At 42.3% G+C, this 22,454-nt stretch overlaps 1 protein-coding gene across 5 annotated transcripts in view; it reads left to right on the top strand.

The window, feature by feature from the left end:
• Window positions 1-1,806: 1,806 nt before the first annotated feature.
• Window positions 1,807-22,454, top strand: part of RNF111 (ring finger protein 111) — an 84,689-nt gene continuing 64,041 nt past the window's right edge. For 3 of the 5 annotated variants that reach the window (XM_034782949.1, XM_034782948.1, XM_034782946.1), the window contains exons 1-2: window positions 1,808-2,133; window positions 18,543-19,432. In XM_034782949.1, coding sequence (XP_034638840.1) covers window positions 18,562-19,432 — 871 coding nt within the window. In that variant the 5' untranslated portion in view covers window positions 1,808-2,133; window positions 18,543-18,561. Of the gene's footprint in view, window positions 2,134-2,858; window positions 2,880-18,542; window positions 19,433-22,454 lie in introns of those variants that run through there. The other 2 variants (XM_034782950.1, XM_034782947.1) reach the window with 2 other exon arrangements.

The raw sequence follows: 22,454 nt of genomic DNA, 5'->3' as shown, positions 1-22,454 counted from the left end.
TAACAGTCCAAAGTGAAGATGGGATGCTGATGCCAGGAGTCAGACTGCCATAGATGGCAGAGACCCTTAGATCCTGACACTCACATGGGAGCATAGAATGGGGCTCAGATGGCACCAGGGGGGATTTCTAGATCCTAGGCCCCAAAGGGGGTAGGGAGAAAGGCAAGACTTCCAGATCACCTGAGTAGAAGCAGTGGGGGAATCATAGCCCCTGTAGATGTCTGGGAGCCCCCAGGTCATAGCACACATGCAGGAAGGAAATGTAGGGCTGCCAGATGTTCCTGCCCCTACTCTACCCCATTCCTCCTGTCACTCACCCATATATCCCCCTTCCCATTGCCCCTCCCCTCTCACTCTCTCTAGCCCCCACCCCATCCCTTCCATCACCTGACCTCCAACCCTCTCCTAGCCACTCATCCCCATTTATCCCCTGTATAATTCCATCAAAACCATATAGTCCTGTGATGTTGAAGTAGTTCTCTGGATAGTTAGCCCCTCTCTCTGTGCACGTGCTCAGTGTAATCCATTTGAGACATTGCCAAGCACTTCAAAAGGTGCTACTCCTAGCAGGAGGACTAAAGTCTTTGGCTAATAACATTTGCAATTTGACTTCCCATAATGGGTTAGTTGGTTGGATACTCTCTGTTGGGGGTAATTTGTAAGATTTTGAGACCCTGGTGTGATAATCTCAATCCTGAGTTGATTTCTGTCTGTGAGCAAAAATGTGTTGCCAGCAGAACATATGCACTGTAAGAAAAGCTGATTTAGTTTGGGGGATGGGCGTATTTTAGGAACCCCTTGTTCAAATGGCCACAAATTTGGATCACTTGTCAAACCCTGGGCTCTCAGGAGGCACCCAAATTCCAAGGCAATCTGAGACTCTGTACAGATTTTAGAGCATTTAGAACAGTCAAGCTTTAACCAGAAAGCTGGTCTTAACCTTAACCATAGTGGAGCCATTGCTCTATTATAATAAAGAGCCCAGGTATTGTTCACTAGCATCAGTCATCCATGAGGGACAAGGATCCATTTTGTAGGTAGTTGAATGGAGCTCTACCAGAACATATAGAGGCGAACCTCTTGACTTTTTAACTGGGTGAAACTCAGCTCAGGACACCAGAAGAACTAAGTTGGCAACATTCGCTGTCTTTTTTATAATACATCTTTATTTATTTGTATTTTATTGTGTGATGGGAACAATGCTTTAGCATAGTCTGAATCCAGAGCCAAAAACAACTTTACAGTGATTGAGCCTTCATAGGGCCTTCATAATGAGGAGGAAGAGAAGGGCAGCGTAGTCTCTCGCAGACTCCTTATTGCAGGTGCATTCATCAGATATTCTGATCTTCGACCTATTTTTAAGTAAGTTTGTAACCCTTCTGGTTAAGGAGAAGAGTATGAAAAGATGAAGGGAGTGCACCTGAGAGGCTCAGAAACCACAAAGCAAATACAAAGATCCCCGCATTTATTATTTAACAATATCTGGTGATTTCTGCACCAATCGCATGATGTGCGTGGGCCTGGCTCATAACTGCTTAGCTTACCTCTCTGCCCTTCTCCATCTTCCATCTCCATCAGGAGCCAGGGGTGGGCTCAGCACAGCGGCCCTGGCTGTGCGATTGCTGCCGCTGCCATGCACGCCTCCGCCCAACAGATGGCGCCCCTCAGCAGAGGGCTCGCGCCACCCTAAGCCCCGCCCAGGCGGAGGAGCCGCACGGAAGGAGGGGCGCTCTGCGCAGCGGCTGCGCTTTGCAGGCTGCTGTAAAGCAGCACCAAGTGTCGTGCCGCGCCTGGGGAGGGAGGGTTTGGCAGCAGCGGCGGTCCGCGCAGGGGGCTGCGTAGCAGACAAAACCCCAACCGCCTGGGCTGCGCATTCGCCGGGCCCCGAGCAGCTTTGGGTGGGGACTCGGCCAGCGGGGCGAAGGCCGTGTTGCGGGCTGTGCGTGAGCGGCGGCAGGGCCCCGGGTGAGGGCGCAGCGGAGAAGGGAGCCGGGGCCTGCTGGGCCGGGCCAAGACGAGCTGTGCCGCGCTGGGTCCTTCCGGTGGCTGGCGGCGCCTCTTCCTTTTTCTCCCGTCCCCCTAGCTGGGGGCTGTTACCACCTAGCGCCCCCTCCCGCGGCGTTAATGTCCCAGGTACGTTGGGGTCCCCCCGCTGGGAGCGGGATGTGGGGGCGGGGCCGGTTGTGGCTGTGGGGGAGAGGAGGGAGGCGCTGGGGGAGGTGTGTATTGTCCACATTAAGGTGTGGGTGAGTCCGAGGCTGCTGATGGTGCCCCTTGGTGCGATGGGTGGCAGATAAAGGGGCTCGGGTGAACGGTCCCGTTTGTTGTGTGTGGTGGGTCAGGCCTTTCCTGTGTGAATGTTAATGTGACGGTGGGGGAGAGGGAAGCGACGTAGGTTCTGCTAATAGAGTTGCCTAAAACTGTGGGGGCAGTTCAGCTGATGGAGACCTACTGTTATTTTTAAATGTCTCTGACATGCATGCCAAAACCTTCTGTCATCAGGGAGGTTAAAGTTTTTGGTGTTTTTAAATTAGCCCCAAAATAATCTTCTGAGTGAATGAGGTTTACGTTTGGTGTGTATCTATAAGAGATATTTGCACAGAAGTCAGAGGCTTTAATGACAAAAATGAGGGCACTTTTTTTTTAAATCTCTGTGAAAGAGTAATCACTAGGTATATTTGGCATCTGTTTCTCATAACTCATTTTGTTTATGTTAGCTCGATCCTCTTTTAGTGGGGTATTTTAGGAGAATGTGACCTATTCCACTGTTTATAGGGGGCTTCAAATGTTTGTTTTTCCCGCTCTGCTCATTTCTTTTTGTTATTTTGGACGCTACAGAAAAATGTTTGTCTGGCTTGTCTTAAGAACCTGAGACAAAGGTAATGCTTTAAATTACTTTTTTTTGGTGTGCTAGCAAGTAAAATTACATATCACAAGCTGTTTAGTGTAATAGACTATTTTATAATTTGCTGGCTCAAAGAAAGAAATTTGCCTTGCTGTTAGATCTAAAAATGTTGGTAGACTTTCTAGCAGACTCTCTTGTTGTTTATAGTAGTGCCTGGGGGCCAGCTGAGAACAGGGCCCCATTGTGCTATGCAGTATGCAATGTAGTAGACAATCCCTTTCTTGACAAATGTATAGTCTGAATAGAGGAGACAGGTAAAGGGTAGGAGAATAGGATATAACATACCACCAGAGTGATGTCTTGCAATTGTCATGTTAATACCATGATCTATTAAAAATGTTAAGGAATTAGCTAAACGAAAAAGTGTGTGTGTGTGGTAAATGGAATAAGAGGAGAGGGGGGAGGAAAAGGGGAAACGTGCATGGAAGGTGGTGGGTGGCTGAGGTATGGGGATGGATTGGGGCAAACAGTCAGTCAATCAGGAGGGGACAGAATGTCCAGACTCAAAACTGTAGGAAGTGGTCTGATGACATCATTAGTACAATGGTATGCTGCAGTACCTGCTGAAGCTCCTTGTGGGGAGCCTAGAGTTCCTCAGCCAGCTAATACAAACTGCAATTTCCCTGTCTACATTAAGATCTTAAAATGTGTCCAACTATCATGTTCAACAAAAACCTTTTTTTCCTTAGTATGGATGAGTTTTAAGAAAGAGCAGAGGAGGTCTTCTGATCAACAAGAACAATATATGTTAATAAACTTATTCCCTGTGTATATGTATTCATGATTTCATGTGCTTGAGTGAAAACCTATACTGTATTTTCAAAAAGGAATATTCTTTACACTTCAATTTACACATCTGCTTTGGTAGTAACTTTCTATTTAGAAAGCTTAGTTAATGATGATCTTTTTACAGATTGGAGGCTGAATTGTCGGCTAATTGAGATAATGGCAAGAATTTTAAGAGGATGAAACTTACCGTATATACTTGATCATAAGCCGGTTCATTTATAGGCTGACCACCTCAAGATGGATAAGTAAAAATGGAAAATTTTTATGACCCATTCATAAGCTGACCGTATAATTCAGGGGTCAGCAAACTTTGGCTCCTGGGCCATCAGGATAAGCCGCTGGTGGGCCGAGATGGTTTGTTTACCTCGAGCGTCCACAGGCACAGAGGTAAACCTAAGTAAACAAAGTGTCCTGGTGCACCAGCTGCTTACCCTGACAGGCTGGGATAGCAACTAGTGGTGAACTGTTTTTTTGGCGGGGGGGAGAGGAGGTTACTCCGAGGAGTAACCCCTGTGACCCCCCCCCCCCACATGACCCCACCCATAGCCCGGGACCCCCACACTCTCCTCATCCCATCCCTTTCCACCTTATCTGGAGAAGGCCAGGGGCGGATGTCTCTGGCGCGGCCGCAGTCTGCTTCGGCGGGCCAGACCGGGCGGCGCGGCTGCTTCGGAGGCTGGGGGGGAGAGCAGCGTGGCCATAAGCTGAGAGACTCTGGCCCCGCCTCTTCGCTTCTGGCTGTGCTGCCTCTCTTTGCTCCCTCGGTTGGGGAGAGGGGCTGTGTCCCACCTTTCCCTCTCTATACCTGTTCATAAGCCGACCCCCTTCTCTGGTGCTTCCCTTTTTTACTAAAAAAATTTGGCTTATGAATGAGTATATACGGTAATTCATATGTCAACCAAACTAACAGCACCGCGCAAACCAGCCATAATGCAGGCAGATGCTGCACAAATGCTTTCCAAAACAGCTCTACCAATGTGTCTTAATCCTGATCTGCAGTGCACATGGTAATTCTTGTTCTGGACCCATCTGGCCCAAATTTACAAACATGTATATTGAGCTAGATTGTATAGTGACTTTGTGATATGTATAATTTGGGACTGGGATGAATTTTATTTTCACTTTGATTAAGCAAGTATTTGAACTCCGGTTTCTTCTGCTCCCTTCTGCTGTTCTGAGCTATTTAAGGCTAGTCTAAATGGGGAAATTTACTATAGTTACAGCAGTATAACTGTATACTCTTAAATTTCCCCATGTAGACAAGCCCTAAATCGGGGCTTGAAACATCTGCCTGACAGTTACTAGATAGAGAACTAAGCCTACTAGCAAGAGATGAAAAATGAAGGGCTAATGCGACTCCATCCCTTCTAGTTGCTGCCAGTGTGGCTCTTTGAGCTCTGGTCAAGTGAAAAATTCTCTTAGTTCTGTCTTTCCTGGTTGTTGCCAACAGAAGAATGTCCACTATTATCCCATCATCCTCTGGCTGCATTGCTGGGGAAGAAATGGAAGAGGTCTCTCCTACTCTCGTTCCCCAACCTCCATTAGTTGGCTGTTCCTCCCTGGTGAATAACTCCAGTGTCTGCTTCTGCCCATAGCTGTCCAAAGCAGCATCAGAAATGGTCATAACCATTCATAGTTTCACTCCCACATGCAAGGTTCTCACTAACAGTGGCAGTGATCAGTCTTGTTTCATTCTGCTGCTTAGCAAAGGTATGAGCCGCAGCAATTGGTTGTCTGCAGATTCATGATGGCACTGCATCATTATACTTTGTGTTTAGAAGGTTTTCTTAGCAGACACGTGGGCTAGAAACTTTCACAAAATCAAGCTTTAATTTAAAATGAAAGTTGATGTTTCCATCACTTGCCAGAGCTAGCTTCCCACTTCCCTGGAAAGAATACATCTAGTTTGTTGAAGCCTTAAATTAGGGCTTGACCAAAGGCTTCAGTAAAACTTTTTTACAACAGAATGAAGAAAAAGAAGAACTCTTACTCCTGAATTAATTGATATTGTATTTGCCTTGGAGATCACTGAAGCTAAAACATTCCAGGGTTTTCAAATAGTAATGCTTACATTTTAAAACCATGACTTACATAGTGTTATTAACCTAACTGTCCATGTTTAAATCAAAGCTGAAGCTAAGAATACTAAATGTAAGGGTGAAAATAAAATTGGAGTTTTTGTAACCGTATACTAACAAGTTTAGATTAAAAATTGGACAGTTTTCTTGCCAAACCAGTTGAATTGCTGTAATACAACTAAGTTCAATGCCTGTTAGGGTTTTTCTGTTGCTAATAATGTGGTTGACTCTTAGAATAGAAATATGATTGTGTGTGTTTGTGTAAAGAAATATCTTGCCAAGACAACTAATTAAAATATGCGGTCAGAGACTTAAGTTCAGTGGGTTTTTAGAGTAAATCTAAAGCTATGAGAACTTGTCTAACAGTGAAAATGTGTGCCTTTCCCAGCTTGCAAACATTCTCTGCTTGTCCTATCCTCTTCTATGTACAAGTAACCTGTAGTACTTAATAGGAAAATGTTTTTTCTCTTGTAACCACTTCTGCTTAGTAACAGTCACTGTCATCAATACGGCAACTTCCTGAAATTGTCTGTCACTCATTTTATACCATCACTGTTACCACCTATGTGCTTTGTGTAGCTATAATTCCTTTTGCTCTTCTGTAACAACTGAGCATATGTGAGCTTAATGGACAAACAGTTATGAATTTTTAAAATTCCTTAAAGGGCTGTTTCATATTGTTCAAGTTCTTAACAGCTTTCTACAACTTGCTCTTACTAAAGTGAATAAATAATAATAACCTTCTGTCTTAACCTCTTACTCTGAAAGATTACTAGGCAACAGTGTGATTCTGTATCTGTTGTAGAAAGTAGCATATTATCTGGGATCTGCTAGAGATTTAAATACAATACTAATATAATTCTGCAGACTTGAATCGATTATTTGCATATCCTGAACTTTCTTTAGCCATTTCTGAAATTTGGTTTCAGGCTTGTATAATTGGTTTAGAGCTAAATTTAATAAAATATAATATTTCTTATGTGTAAGCATTGAATACTTACCATGATTATAGGAAGGAATCCAGTTAAAGATGTTAAACTTAAAAAGCCAAACTTTGGAAGTATATTAGTATTATCTTTCAATTACAAATAGAACACCTCAAATGTTTGTCATTAGTATAGCAGTTTTTGAGTTTATAAAGTAATGCTGTTTTAAATGAAATCCACAATGAAGTAAACTCAACCTAATATGCCTCTATTCTTAACTTGCCTAATTGTGGATCCATATTGGTGTTCATAAATGGTTATCAAGATCTCCCATTACTCTGAGAGGCATGTGTGAGTTCCCGAATGTTGGCACTCTAGGGTGAGCCTTTACATTCTTCTTGCTCCTGTTCTTTAGGTCAGGACCTTCAGACTGTCTCCTAGCTTAGTTCTAACTTTCCTGTTGTATTGCTTGCTAGGACTTCTCCTCTAATCTAATATTGGAAATGAAACTGTGGAAGTAAGGTTCTAATATCAAATGTAAAGTAGTAATAGCAAATGTGTGGGGTACTCTAATTGCACATGTTGATGTAGTTTAAAATATTTCCATTCATTTTTTATCAAAAGTAAACACTCTTTATGTTGAATCAGAACCCAATAGCATCATATAAGATCTGGTCTACACTAAAAAGTTAAGTCAACCCAGCAATGTCACACAGGGATGTGAAAAATCTGCACCTCTGAATGATGTATTTAAGCCGCCCTAACTCCCTGTGTAGATGGTGCTAGACAGAAGAATTTTTTTCTGTCAACCTACTGCCTCTTGTAGAGGTGGATTACCTATGCTGATGGGAACACCCCTTTCCTTGGCATAGGTAGTGTTTACACTGAAGGACTACAGCAGGGGTAGGCAACCTATGGCACGTGTGCCGAAGGCAGCACGTGAGCTGATTTTCAGTGGCACTCACACTGCCCGAGTCCTGGCCACCGGGGGCGGGGGGCTCTGCATTTTAATTTAATTTTAAATGAAGATTCTTCAACATTTTAAAACCCTTATTTACTTTACATACAACAATAGTTTAGTTATATATTATAGACGTATAGAAAGAGACCTTCTAAAAACGTTCAAATGTATGACTGGCACGCGAAACCTTAAATCAGAGTGAATAAATGAAGACTCGGCACACCACTTCAGAAAGGTTGCCAACCCCTGGACTACAGCAATGTGCCACTGTAGTGTTTCGGGTCTAGGCAAGACCTAATTAACCAGTCCTTTAGGCCCTGTCTTGATGGGCAAAAGGGTGGCTTTTTTAATTGTGTTAGATTGATTGAGATGCCTTAGCATGATTAAAAAGTTAAGATGCAGGCTAATATGTGTGGATGCAGTTATACCAGTATAAAATAATTCACACTGGTATAATTTCTGATTCAGGACCCAGAATATGCTATACCAGTGTAAGGCACCTTTGTTCCATTATAACTGTCTACACTAGAGCAGTTATACTAGTATAACTTCTGGCAAAATAAAAATCAGCCAACATAATTATGCCATAACATTTTTGTGTAGATCAACTCTTGATAGAGCTAACATGATTAGAAAAACACACCTTTTTTGCCCCTCAACCCTTACTGTTGCCCCTCAAAGCATTACTTTTGAGTAAGATTGCTTTCATTTTTCATTATCACAGTTTTAAAAGGTGGGGAAATTTGTCCTAACATGGATAAGTTATTGACAGTCTAGAAAGTATATATCATGTTGAACTCCTAGTGTGAGGGGAAGTACATATTGATGAACTTGGCTGGCTGAAGGTGAAAGCACTCCTGTAGCCTTAGAAGTGACTATCAAAACAAAGTGGGATTTGTGCTGCTGTTTTTTCATGACGTATAAAAGCCTGAAATACTCCCCAAACAAATTCTAGTTTTATTTTTTTTTGTTGGAAATGTAGGTCTTATCTACCCTTTTTCTCCTTTAAAACTGGTATGATTGCAGTATTACACGTGTCATTGAAACCTTAAAATTATTCAGACTGTTTAAAACTTTTTTAAAAATACCTATTTAATTCCAAAGCCTGAATACTTTTGTGTTGCTGTAAAAGATCCAGTATCCTTCCACAAATGGCTGAGAGAGCACATAAGTCATGGCTGAGACCTTTGTCTAGCCCAGGGGTAGGCAACCTATGGCACAGGTGCCGAAGGCGTCACGTGAGCTGATTTTCAGTGGCACTCATGCTGCCTGGGTCCTAGCCACCGGTCCAGGGGGGCTCTGCATTTTAATTTAATTTTAAATGAAGATTCTTCAACATTTTAAAAACCTCATTTACTTTACACACAACAATAGTTTAGTTATATATTATAGACTTATAGAAAGAGACTCTCTAAAAATGTTAAAATGTATTACTGGCACGCGAAATTAGAGTGAATAAATGAAGACTCAGCACGCCACTTCTGACAGGTTGCCGACTCCTGATCTAGCCCATCAAATAAGGGAGCACAAGACTTGTGTTTCATACTCCTAAAGGGAGAGGAAAAACAGTAGTTGAATATTTTGAGTTTAAAAAAAAAATAGCGGGTATGGTGAGCCCGTTACCTGTCCCATATTCACTTTGCAGGGCTCTTTAAAACCAACAAACACCTTTAACTGCCTTGCGATCCCTGGTCCCAGTTTTAAAAAACACAAATAATATATCTGGCTGTGGTCTGACAGAATACAAACTTTCAAATTAATGAAGTTTGAAGTGTCTGAAATATTAAACTCTCAGCTGCTAGAAGTTTAATGGAAAATCCTGGGAGATCCTTGTCAATAGGCTCCGTGCAAGGATCCAGCTGTAGGATCATGGCCTCAGATTTTAATGGGTGAGGAGACAGAATCTTAACCTAGAGACGCTGGTTGGAGACCGAAAGATGCTCATTGGTGTAAATTGTCATACTTCTATTAATACAAATAGGCTTGTAGATTCTTAGATTTTCATATAAAAAATAGTGCTGGTACAAGACTGCTTCTAAAGCCTGCTAGTTTTGGAAAGAAATATGTCAAAACACATGGAGCTGAAACTTGATGAAAAGTATTGTCACACTGCTGTGGCAGTACTTCAGAGAAGTAAGGAAATCCAACATGACAGGCGCATGCATTTCCCTCGACCTTGAATGTGAGGGTTTGCTTTCATAAAGTACTTCCACTGTGGAATCTTTGTTATTTAATGTCATGCATTGACTTCTTGTGTTGCAGTACCAGTTATCTGCTGTGGCAATAGGTTTCAGGGAGTCTTGGGAGATTAACATGCCTTTGTTCAGGTGTTGTGTGGTGTCTGTGTGTGGGTTGTTTTTTTTGTTTGAGATACTAGTAAAGGATATTAAACTGCTGCCAGTAGTAGACAAAATAGAAACCCAACAAAATAATGCAGATAGCATTACAGGAATCAAAAACTTATAGCTAATACTGTATGCATAATTTTCCTTAACTACTTTAAAGGATATCAGTTGGCTGAATTTCTTTCTTTAATGCATTACATTGCCAATGTAAGACATGACTTAATTTCCTGGATAGGCTGAAAAGAGTGTTGAAAGACCCATCAGGGCATTGCAATGTTGTCATACTTACTAAGCAGGGCAGAATTTATAGGCTCTGAAGAGCTCTGTTCAGCCTTTCAAGGCCAAGGAAAGTTATTATGAGGCTGTGGACTACTTCTGAGGGGACAGGGGAATGCAGGAAGGCTTTGATAGGATAAATTGTTCGTCCATTTCACCTAAGGCAGGGGTTCTCACATCAAATTTTTTGGTGGCCTCAGAGAACAGACACTAATTCTTGCTGGGGGCCGCACTGACACTTTTTCCTAAAATTATTTATTTTTCTTAAAATTAATAAAGTAATATGCACATATATACATCCAAATCATTGTAATTTATTTATGTAAGTTTTTTGGGGGGTTGCCCCCCTGCATCCCTCCTCACCCCCTCCAACCCACCACTTGCCGCCTCCTCACCCCCCCCCACCCCCCCCCCCTCCCCCTTGCTCCCCCCCCCGCCACCCAAGACCCCCCCCCCCCCGCTCGCCTCCTCACCCTACTGCTGGCTCACAGCTTGCCTTCTCTCACACACACCCCGCCTGCTTCCTCACTCCCCTGCCAGACACCCCCCTGCCTACAGCAAGGACCCCCACTCGCTGCTGGCTTGCCGCTCACCTCCTCACTCCCCCACAGGGCTCGATCGCTGCTCGCCCCGTTACCCCCACCTCGCTGCTTGCCTCCAACCCCTTCTCTTTCCTTGAGACCTCTGGCAGTCTCTGGAGAACCTGAAAGCTGGCATCACAGGATCTTTATAATGTAAAACGGTAGTTTTAAAAAAAAATGCACTGGCTATCTTGATACATCACAAGAGGAAAGCAGATTTGTTTGTTTTTGCAGTTCACTATCTATTCCTGGACAGAACATAGATACAATAATGTAATATAGTAACTACTACACTTTTAATATTTTTTTAAAATAGAATTTAAATAATTTAGCTTACTATAGTTACCTGCAGGGTAGGTAAGTTTTTGCAGAGATATTCAGTAGTCCTCAGTGTACTTTCCTAAAACAAGTAAGTTATGTTTGATATTCAGCATTTCAGGCTGTGATCAAATTCCTTGTCATCTTGTTGTTGGGGTGAAGACGGTACCAGAAAGGAATGTTCAGTTCATATTTAAAAACAATGAGCTGTAAGTGGTGATCACTGCAGATGAAAGAGCACCACTATTTGCTATTTTTTAGATATTGCCACAAATATGTATAGAAATCCTTCCTCAAATATCTGTTAAGAAAATGTTTCCACATATCTAGTATTGGTATAGCAAAATAAGTGGGTGAGTGGAAGTGCAGGTGACATAAGTCTGAGGGTAAGTCTACACTATCGGGACTTCACCAATATAGCGATGGTGCTGTAGATATGCTGGGATAACCCTGGGGTAGGTCTACACTTACCTCCGGGTCCGGCAGTAAGCAATCGATCTTCTGGGATCGATCCCGGAAGTGCTCGCCATCGACGCCAGTACTCCAGCTCGGCGAGAGGAGTACGCGGCATCAACGAGGGAGCCTGCCTGGTAAGTTCGAACTAAGGTACTTCGAATTCAGCTACGTTATTAAGCTGAATAATAACGTGAAGGAAGGCTTCTTTTTATTGCTGTAGGAACACCACTTTACCAAATGATGGTAAATGGAAGTATTCTAACGTCAGTTTAGCTGTCTACATTGGGGGGTTAGATTGGCATACCTATAGTGGTTTGGGTGAGAATTTTCACCCTCTTAACTGACATATAGCTATGTCAACCTAGATTTTAAGTGTAGACCAGGCCTCGGTGGAAGCTCTGGTGGAGGAGTGGTGCATCTCTTTAAAACAAACAAACAAAAGTCACTGGTTCACTATGAGTATTGTGCCAAACAGTACCACTGTAAAGGTGACCTCACAAAGATACCGAAAAAAGTTTTTGTGGCCTTTTTGCTTTCTGATTTGTGTGTGTGTATAGCAGGGCGGAAGTATTTTCCTGCTTACATTAGAAACATCAGAAATAGAAAGTCTGGGAAATCGTGTGTGTGTGTGTGTGTGTGTGTGTGTGTGTGTGTGCGCGCGCGCGGAGTGGGATTTTGTCAGTGCTTCATCCTCATACACCTCTATCCCAATAGAATGCTGTCCTCGGGAGCCAAAAAATCTTATCGCGTTATAGGTGAAACTGCGTTATATCGAACATGCTTTGATCTGCTGGAGTGTGCAGCCCCCCCCTCCCCTCCCGGAGCACTGCTTTACCGCGTTATAACACGAATTTGGATATATCGGGTCGCATTATATCTGGGTAGAGGTGTACTTGGCGCTGAAGCAGGAGGAGAGGGAGAAAGGAGGGCCAGAATTTTGAGCCTTATGTCTTTCTTTATTCAAAATGCAAATTTAATCCATAGAGTTGAATAAAGTCAACATTTTAAACAATTCGACTAAATCCCCCTCTCCTTCCTTGACTCTTGTGGGTGTCAGCACTGTTCTTCAGCATGGTCTTCCAACTTGGACAAGGCACAAATTCTACTCTATTTGAAAAACTTTTGGGTCACCTTTATACATCATAATGTAAAAATGGCACAAACCAATTTTTTTTTTTTTTTTTTTTTTTGGCAGCCTTGCTTTAAAGGAAAACATGGATGAAATATCGATCTTGTGCCTGTGGCACCACTTGAATTCAGTTAAACCCCCTTCCATCCTCAGGCCAAAACAAATTAGGGCTTGCACTGGGGCTCTTTCAACATGTTTTGGAAGAAACTTAACATACAGGGATAATAGACTCATAGACATTAAGGTCAGAAGGGACCATTATGATCATCTGGTCTGACCCCCTGCATGCTGCAGGCCGCAAGACCCTTCCCTGTACTCTACCGTTGAAGTCCCCTACCACTAGGCATCTTCTGTTTCCTAGTAAAAATTAAATTGGGATTCTAAATCAAGTGCTTTGTTATAGGTTCCAGCTACTGAAAACATAACTACATCTTCCGTTGGCTATTTCTTAATGTGAGTGGTGTCTCTTATATCTGTGGGAAAACCACATAGGTGCAACTTTGAAAGTGTTGCTATGCTTCTACATTCTTTACTGTCCAGAACATTTTTTTTTTTTTTTACATGAGGTCTTTTCTTATTCTCTTAATCATTGGTTTTATTTTTCCCATGAAATACTTGTTACTTTCCATCACAAAAGAATGAAAGAATAGTAATGGTGGAGTGAAATGAAGTAAACGTGGAGCTGTTTTCATTTTGACACAGTTCTAGCAAAGGAGATGTGGTATATCCAGGTACCAATGGCTTTTGATAATTAGCAATGATATTTTTATGTCTACCTTGCTCCTGTGGTGTTCTCCAGCTTTGGAAAATTTTTGCTCAAAGGTTATCAAAGAAGCAGATGACCCCCTTCTGTGCTGTAGTAAATTTAAGTGGAAGGCACAGAATGCTACTACAGAGGATATGTCTACGCCCCAGTGGCACGAGAGCTGTGCCTCTGGGGTAGACAGTGATGGAAGGTTTTTTTTCATCACTGTAGTTATTCCACGCCCTCGAGGTAGCAGCTAGGTCCATGGAAAAATTCTTCTGTTGACCTACTGGTGTTTATACCAGGGCTTAGGTTGGCTTAACTATGTCTCTTGGGGGTTTGAATTTTTCATATCATTGAGCGACGTAGCTAGGTCGACCTCTAAGTTGTGCCCACGTAACGACCCTAAATAGCAAATGTCTCCTTTAACAAACTCTGCCTTGTGAAGATGAGCATCAGAAACGGACTGCACTCTACACACTGGTGGGAAAAGGTCTTGAGGATTCTGTGAGGTGACAGTAATTGGTTGACCAATTTCTAAATGACCAGATCTACTTTTCAAATTCTCTGCAATGAGATCCTTCCAACATTGCTGATGTAATCTGCAATCCCAGTGGACACGGGAATAAGCATTGTTTCTTAGAGAGACACCACTGGTGTGTAATACGACTGTTTTGTTTGCTTTATGATATAGGATAAAATTCTACAAATATGGCTTAGGCCGTTTAATCACAAATTTTACTAATAGATTTTATTGTGACTAGAGTGTTCCAAACTGAGCTGAGGATATACAGGGCCCTATGTATTTCATAGTTACTAATGGTGGCTCTGTTGCAGTAACTGCCTATTGCTGCAGAGTTGTGTTTCAACAAGCTCTATTGCTTATGACTATGAAGAGAATGCAAAGTAACCATAAACTGAGGTAGTGTTGTCTTTGAGCTTGTAAGCAACCTGAAACAATCTTAGAATTAACTCTGAAACCTAAAGATGATGATATAAATGTTGGTATTAACTATCTCATAGCTGCTGATTTTAGTAGAAGCAGCTAGCTGATGAACCAGAATTTCCACTGTGCAACACCATAGTGCCATAAAATTCAGTAGTCTTACTGAAGCTAAATTCTGTGGTTTTAGTGAAGCTAAATTCTGTGGCCTTTTGCAAAGTAGACAAGGGCTTAGGTATTAGTGACATCCAAAATACATTTGTCCACCCCAAAATGCCACCATTAATTTGAAGATGCAGGCAGTAGTGGATCACTGATCTCTTAATAGAAGATAATTCTGATTGGTTTGGGAAAGTCCACATGAATTTTAAACTCAGTTGTGTACTTCATTGGTGGTTTTCCCACCTTAGGTTAGAGAACATAATGGCACTTGTATTCTCATGGTGCTACTTGGTGTCCTGCTTAGTGTTTGTTCTAGCTTGATTACTTTGAGAGGAATAGGAAATGCTTCTAATGTTATCACAGTTGGAGTCAAATGCTTTTGGATTGTCCTTTTGGGAGTCTAAATGAGACGTGTATCTACCAGTTGAAGCATACTGACATTAAATACCTTGCCAAGGGTATTGCTGCTTTTATTTCAGAACAATTATCAGAGCAAAAGTGGTTGTGTCTTTTGTTGTTGTTGTTTTTCCCCAGCCTGGTCTGTGGAGACTAATGTTTTTGCCATACCAGCAGCATAACATTCCAGCAGTGAAGGGAATCTTCCCTGGCAGCAAGTACCAGGGGAGCTAATATGATATGGGACACTCTGCCAGTTTGCCACCACGAGTAGCATAGGGTAAAGTGTTCATGGAGTGAAAATAGCCTTGTCTGTACACAGCTCTCCCATTTCAGTGTACTATAGCTCCTTTCTTATGAAAGGATAGATTATATACATACATAGAATTTGTGTCAAATCTACTCAAATAGTAAGCTGTAAAATGTTTGTGTTGCTCTCAGTGAATCTTGTGAACTGTCTGCATGACAGATAGTAGGGAATGGATGCTTATTGTGTGAATTGGAAGAACAGGTTGAGTGCTGGGATGCTGGTGAATAAGAGTATATCTACAGTACAGCTGCAGCTTTTGCACCATAATGTAGATTCTTCCTACATCAATGGAAGGGGTTTTCCATTGATGTAGTTAATCCACCTCTCCAAGAGGCAGTAGATAGGTTGACAGAAGAATTCTTCCGTTGACCTAGCTGTGTCTAGGTTAACCTACCTATAGCACTCAGTACAAAATTTTTCACAGCCATGAGCAACATAGCTAGGTAAATCTAATTTTTAAGTGTAGACAATCCTAAAACCAGAGTTGCTGAGAAATTAAGTACTGTTGTGGCCTGTAGGTGCATAGGGGCCACATTCTGAGGTTGGCAGTGGTGAAAGTATTCAGCTTCTTGAACAGCCAGGCTAGTCCTCTCTCAATATGCAAGAGGAGATGGAAACTCCAAACTTGCAGTTACAGCTACCTCCACATTTGGTATTCCTACATATGAATTATAATTGTACCCCATTCCACCTATGTGCCAGTCTTTTGTCATTCATCAGTGGCCTCATGTTTTGTGTAGTGCCTTTTCCCATGCCATCTTTATGAGATTATTCAGAGAGACAGAATCTAATGCATGATTTTCTCTGGGGGCAAATACGCAGAGGCTGATAGACAAAAGCCACTTTGAGGAAACTTCCAGCCTCATGGTTTCAAAATGTTTTGGTGAGGTGAAGGAAATAGTTGTGTTCCGTCACTGTGCTTGGTACCATAAAAACACAAGTTTTACTAAAGGAGTGATGTTGCACCAGTTTATCTTAACCAGTGTACCTTGAATACACTAGCCTTTTAAAACCAGGGCTTGAAGAATCTACTTATAAAGAAAGAAAGCTTTCCTGAGTGAGAAACTGGGACAAAGCCATTACATTTTGGAGAAACGAATTGATTAAAGTCAGATAACTAGCCCTTCAGGTTTTCTTGCAACTGTATAAAATGTGAACTGATCTAATACTATCTTCCTCATTCTGCCAGTGTTTTGTTTCAGTATTTAGGATGCTATTCATAGTTTGCTTGAGCAGCAGCTGACTGAAACCGAAAAGGCTCTGCAGTCTCATTTCCCACAGGGCTCTGAGGAAAATCAGTTAAACTGAAAAATCAGGTTAATATCACTTTGTTGCTTACCAAGAAAGCTATGAGCAGGAATAACAGGTATGCACTAGCTATTCATGGGATCAGGAAAGTATAGATTAGGAATCCTGCACCCCGCTCAAAGGAGTCAAGAGTACAATAGTGGAGGCCTTCCCTTAAATTAAAAAAAAAAAAAAAAAAAAAAGGACTCTGAATGAAATGAAGGATTCAGTTTCCTCCATCCACCAGCCAGAGGGGGCCAGCAGAGATTCATACTTAAATATTCTCTATCTAGAAGCTGATATGAAAGAGAAAACCTAAGCTTGGTTAAGGACAGCCCTGTGGTAGGTAGTGCAGCACCCTTGTCTTTCCAGCAGCTGGCTGTGTTTGATTGGAGATAGGCTTCTCACTATGGCAATGTCCTGGGACATTTGGGTGGAGAGATCTCCTCCACTGTAGGAGTTGCTGATTATATTTTCTAGATATGTGAATGTATCAGAGTTACTTTAAAGACATGTATTATCCTTAAAGATAGTCTAGTATGATGACCATATTTTAGAAACCAATAAGCAATTTGCCTCAGTCACTAATCTCTTGACAGCATGTTGTTACATGTGAAGTGTTACAAGATATTTGTAAATTCTCTCAAAGCTAATGCTTTTTCAATTTAAACTTTACAGTGTGTGTGAAATTAAACATTCTTTGGTTAATGTTCTGACAGTTTAAATAACATTCCCTCATTTTGTTGGTGGCAGAAGCAAGACATTTTTGTGTATTACAGTACTAGTCAAAATAGCTGACCTGACCTAACAAAATATGTGTACTAGATGTTGCTGGACTCTTGATGGGGAAAAAAAGCCAAAGTTACTTGCGATTTCTAGAATTGTTTTATCCAAACAGCTGGTGCAGACCTCCTGATGGGGCAATAAAGTAGTGACTGCCCAGAATGTATTGGCAAATTTCTGACTGGCTTGCTGGAATATTTCCTTTTGCCAGAACTCAACAAGACTTTCTAAAATGATCTTGAGTATTCATATCTTTTCACAGAATTATTTACAGCTATGTGAAAGGCAAACTAGTTCTAAGACACCTATTTAATGTTAAGATTATAAAAAAATACCCCATGTGTGTGTTAGTTTTAGGCTGTCTTAAAAATTGCATTGAAATTGACAACCTCTGAGCACTGTGTAGATAACATTGAGAGCACCCAATGGAAAATCCCTTAATTCTGTAGTTCATTCAGTGCTTAAGTAAAATAGGGTAATGGCCAGAAAAGAAAGATTCTATGTTAGTTACATTGTATGTATATGAAGACATTATTACAATGATTTGACACCTCAGAAATTCTTGCTTGGTAGGGAACATTGCATTACTTGTACTGGATGGTTATATCCTTAAAGCTCGCTTGCTTTTGAGTTCCTTACCAGGTTTCTGTCTTGTACCCTGGTGATCAGGATCTCTGAATATGCCATGTTGGATGCCTTGCTATAAGGTGTTGGCTTCTAGTGTTTGGGACCACCAGCAGGTTGAGTCATAGAATGCCCACTATGTGATCGTTGTCCTGTCTTAATACTTTGGAGTCACTATTCTTTCACCTATTTATACACCTGTAAGACCCTTTAATGCTGATGGGAGTTGCATATAAAGCCCCCTGGGCCAAAGGTAGAATAGACATTTTGGCTGACAGTAGTTCCTAGAAATTTAATCTGGAATAAAAACAAAACATGTTTCTAGCAAGAAAAATACTTCATAAAACCAATGTTTTTTCTGGCATATTAGTGTTAGCTTAGTGGAAGAAGCAAAATAGCTAGCATACTCCCATTGCCACTAAAATATGGGGGTTGTGGTTTTTTTGGCTGCTAATCTATAGCTATTCTAGTGCAACATTAATAGTAGGTTAATTTTTTTTCTTGTTGCATGTCTGATTTTCTTTCCAGGACTTCCTTGCAGTTTTCCATGTCTCAATGGACTCCTGAATGTAATATAGTCTATACTATAAAAGCGGATATGAAGAGTGAAGTCCCCTCTGATGCACCAAAGAGACAGGAGAGTCTGAAGGGGATCCTCTTGAATCCTGAGCCCATTGGGGCAGCCAAAAGTTTCCCTGAGGAAGTTGAGATGATTGCCAATAAAGTAGGGAATGAATTCTCTCACTTGTGTGGTGACTCTCAAAAGCAGGACATGAATGGCAATCATCCAGAACAAGACAAAGGTATTGTGGTGCGGAAAAAACGCAAGAGTCAGCAGGCTGGCCCTTCATATGCTCAAAACTGTGGTGTTAAAGAAAACCAGGGAATTTTAGGACTAAGACAACACCTAGAAACACAAAGTGAAGACAATGATTCTTCTTTTAGTGACTGTGTGTCTTCACCTTCATCTAGCCTACATTTTGGAGACTCTGATACAATCACATCTGATGAGGAAAAGGAGACCCCCGTAAGACATACTCAGGCAGTGTTGAGTACAAGTAGAACTCATAGTGCAAGGTCACAAAAGTGGCCTCGTACTGAGACTGAATCTGTACCTGGACTATTAATGAAAAGACCCTGTTTTCATAGCAATTCACCGAGAAGACCTCCATATAGAAAGAGGTTTGTGAAAACCAGTTCCTCGCAGCGAACGCAAAACCAAAAAGAACGAATTTTAATTCAGAGGAAAAAACGGGAGGTATTAGCTCGAAGAAAGTATGCTTTGCTACCCAGCTCTAGCAGTTCCAGTGAGAATGATCTCAGTAGTGAATCTTCCTCAAGTTCTTCCACTGAAGGAGAGGAAGACTTATTTGTATCTCCTGGTGACAACCACCAAAACAGTACAACTGTTCCCTCAGGTAAAACAAAACTCTTGGGTTTTTTTGAGTGAGTAATCTAGTTGGTTTTTAATCTGTTCATTTTATAGTGAATAGTATTTGCATGGTTTTTCCTTTTTGTTTATAGACCTTTCAAATGGTGCTCTTCCTTTAAAAAAGGAAATAGGTTCTGTGGGAGAGTGTACTATAGTCCTCATGTTAAGAGAGTTCAGTATTTAATATTTATCTTAATAATGGTGCACTTTTAAGTTGTAATAAAATTAAATTGAGAGTTTAAATTCCTATAACCACCTTAGCCCTAAATCCTGCACTAGAATAAAATAATGGTTCCCAGACTGTGGTCCACTGGCAGGATGGATAAGAATCAGTGATTTAAAACAAACAAACCACTTTTGAAATTAAATGCAGGTTTATATAAAAACTTATTTAAATTAAATAGGAAACTGACAACCTATGTTAAGGCCTAAACTTTTATTTCAGTTATTAAAATTATTTAAATTAAATACAAAAAGTAGTACTAAAAAATAGTACTGAGCAATGTGTACATTTTTGCTGCTGTTTTAAATAAAGTCAGACCACTGAACAGGTGGAAGTCACTGGCTAAACACTTGGAACCAGAGTTTGTTGAAGTGCTAAAGCAGCTTTTGTCAACAATAACCTCTTCTGTATGTGCAGAGAGAATTTTTTTTCCCATTTTAATTCAACTAATTCTGTTCAATGATTAGTTCAGACTTGAGAAACCAATTTGCAGTTGAAAAAATAGGAAAACTTTTCCTTTTCCAGTCTGAGTAAAACTAGGTATGAGAGGATGAGCTCTTCATGTTCTTTAGTGTTTAACTAGGTGACTAGAAACATTCAGTTCACTAGCTACAGATAATAAAATCATTAATACAGAGTTCAGGTTTCCCAGTGACCTCTTGTAACCTTCCAGAACATCGAGTTCAGCAAAGTTTAAACTTCAGAAAACCAGGACATACACAGGGTATACACCATACAACCTTAACTCTACTGTCCACGGTCTTAAAACACCCATAACAGATGTACTCATGCCCCAATTTTTTTTGTCATTGCAATGGAAAGGAGCTACCAACCCTACATTCAGACACTTAGGGCTTGTCTACACTTGAAAGGCTACAGTGGCCCTGCTGCAGCACATCAGTGTAGATGCTACACTGGGGGTTCTTTCGTCGGCATAGGTAGGTAGGTGTAGGCGTTTTTCTCCATAGGAGAATCCTAGGTCCCCCCTACTGAGTTCCCTCAGCTTCTTTATAAGGCCCAGGTGCCTAATGATCTTATGGAGCTCCTATCCCACATGAGAGGGAGGCAGGAACAGGTGTACTAATTGGCTCTTACTCTTATCACTGTTAACCCCTTATCTAAACCCCATCAGTATATAACTAAGTAAGTGTCTTATCGTTGTCTGTGGCATATGTAAATTCAGTTTCCTTTTTCCAATAAGCTGGTTCACTCATGGAAAATGGGTGTGTATAATAGACTCCTGGCAAAATTGTCATGAAATACTCCTGAGGGCATTCTGCAGCAAAATATTAAAAATTCTGTGCCCAATATTTGAAAAATTTTGCGCTTTTTTTTTTGTCAAATAAATGTGGAGGCTCCAGCATGGCGTTGGGGAGCACAGGCCACTGCCTGCACAGAGGTGGGAGATCAACCTGTAGCTCCACCCCAGGACATGGACTCAGTGGTGAGGCTGCTCCCAACCCTGACACAGTGCAAGGACTGGGCCTGCCCCAGAAACACCCCAGGGCCCAGCCCCTCTGTGCAAGATGCGCCAGGTGTGGGCAGGCAGGCTCAGCAAGGCAGGATCCAAGTGTGGAGGAGCTTAGTGTGGGGGGATCCAGGTGTGGGTTGAGAGCGTTCTGTGTGGGGCAACCTGGGTGCAGGCGGCTCAGTGGGGGATCTGGGTGCAGGGGGGATGTGGATGCAAAGGGGTTTGTTTCGGGGTTATGGGTGCAACAGTAATGGGACTGTGCAGGGAGGTCCAGGGGAAGGTGGTTGGGGCTCAGTTTGGGGGTGGGGGAGGTGGAGCTGGATGTGGGTGGGGGTTAGAGCTTGGCAGGGGGAGCTGGATGTGGGGGGTTCAGTGGAGAGGTCCAGATGCTGGGGAATGGGGTTCAGTAGGGTAGGGATCCAGGTGCAGCTGGTTGAGGCTCGGTGGGTGGGGATCTGGGTGCGTGTGGCTTCAGGTGGTCCAAGTGCAGGGGGAATGGGGCTCGGCAGTGGGGGTTCTGTGGGGGGGGAGGGGGGATGAGGCTGGAGGGGGAGCATCTCCCTGTACAGTGATCCTTCCCCCTGCAGCTGAAGAACAATGGGTGCAGGAAGCGGGGGGAGAAGAGAGTTTGCAGAGCTTCCTGCAGCCTGCAGAGAAATCTGGGGGTGGGTGTGACCGAGCCCCAGATGCTGTGCAGGGGAAGAGGAAGTCCTCTCCTCCCCAGTCCAGCTGGGACTAGCAGCTGAGCCTGGTGCAGGGTAGGAGCCACCAGCCAGGTCTTCCCCAGTCCCACCACCTGCCTCACGGTGATTTACCTCTCTGCTGGCTGCCCTGGGGACTCAAAACATACTGCTGGGGAGGCTCTTGTGGCTTCCCTGTGCTTCCCCATCAGAAAGTCATTTTTTTGTGGAGAAGCAAAGAAATCTGCGGGAGACATGAATTCTGTGCATGCACTGTGGCGCAGAATTCCCCCAGGAGTAATGAAAATATTACTCTGCAAACTGATGATAGTGGGCCAATATTACTTGCCTATCAGAATATTGCTCTTGCAAAGTGAGTGGGTGAGCACAGCTTTGCAAAACTGGCTTAATATACCGAGTATTTGTCTCCAGCTGGCTGGGTAAAAATAATACAGAAATATTCAGTATTTAGAAACTAAAAAAGCAGTCGGAAATAACTTTATTTTTTAGCCTCTTGAAAAAGATTTGTTTGCCAAAAAGTTAGGGAAAAATATTGACATGATTTCCCCCCCCCCCCCCCCCCCCAATTGAAATTTCACTTGTATGCCCTTGCAGTCAGCAGTGTTCCCATCAC

This window comes from Trachemys scripta, chromosome 10, assembly GCF_013100865.1.
Source record: "Trachemys scripta elegans isolate TJP31775 chromosome 10, CAS_Tse_1.0, whole genome shotgun sequence".
NCBI classification, from domain to species: domain Eukaryota; kingdom Metazoa; phylum Chordata; order Testudines; family Emydidae; genus Trachemys; species Trachemys scripta.
This window is presented reverse-complemented; position numbering and strand designations above follow the sequence as displayed.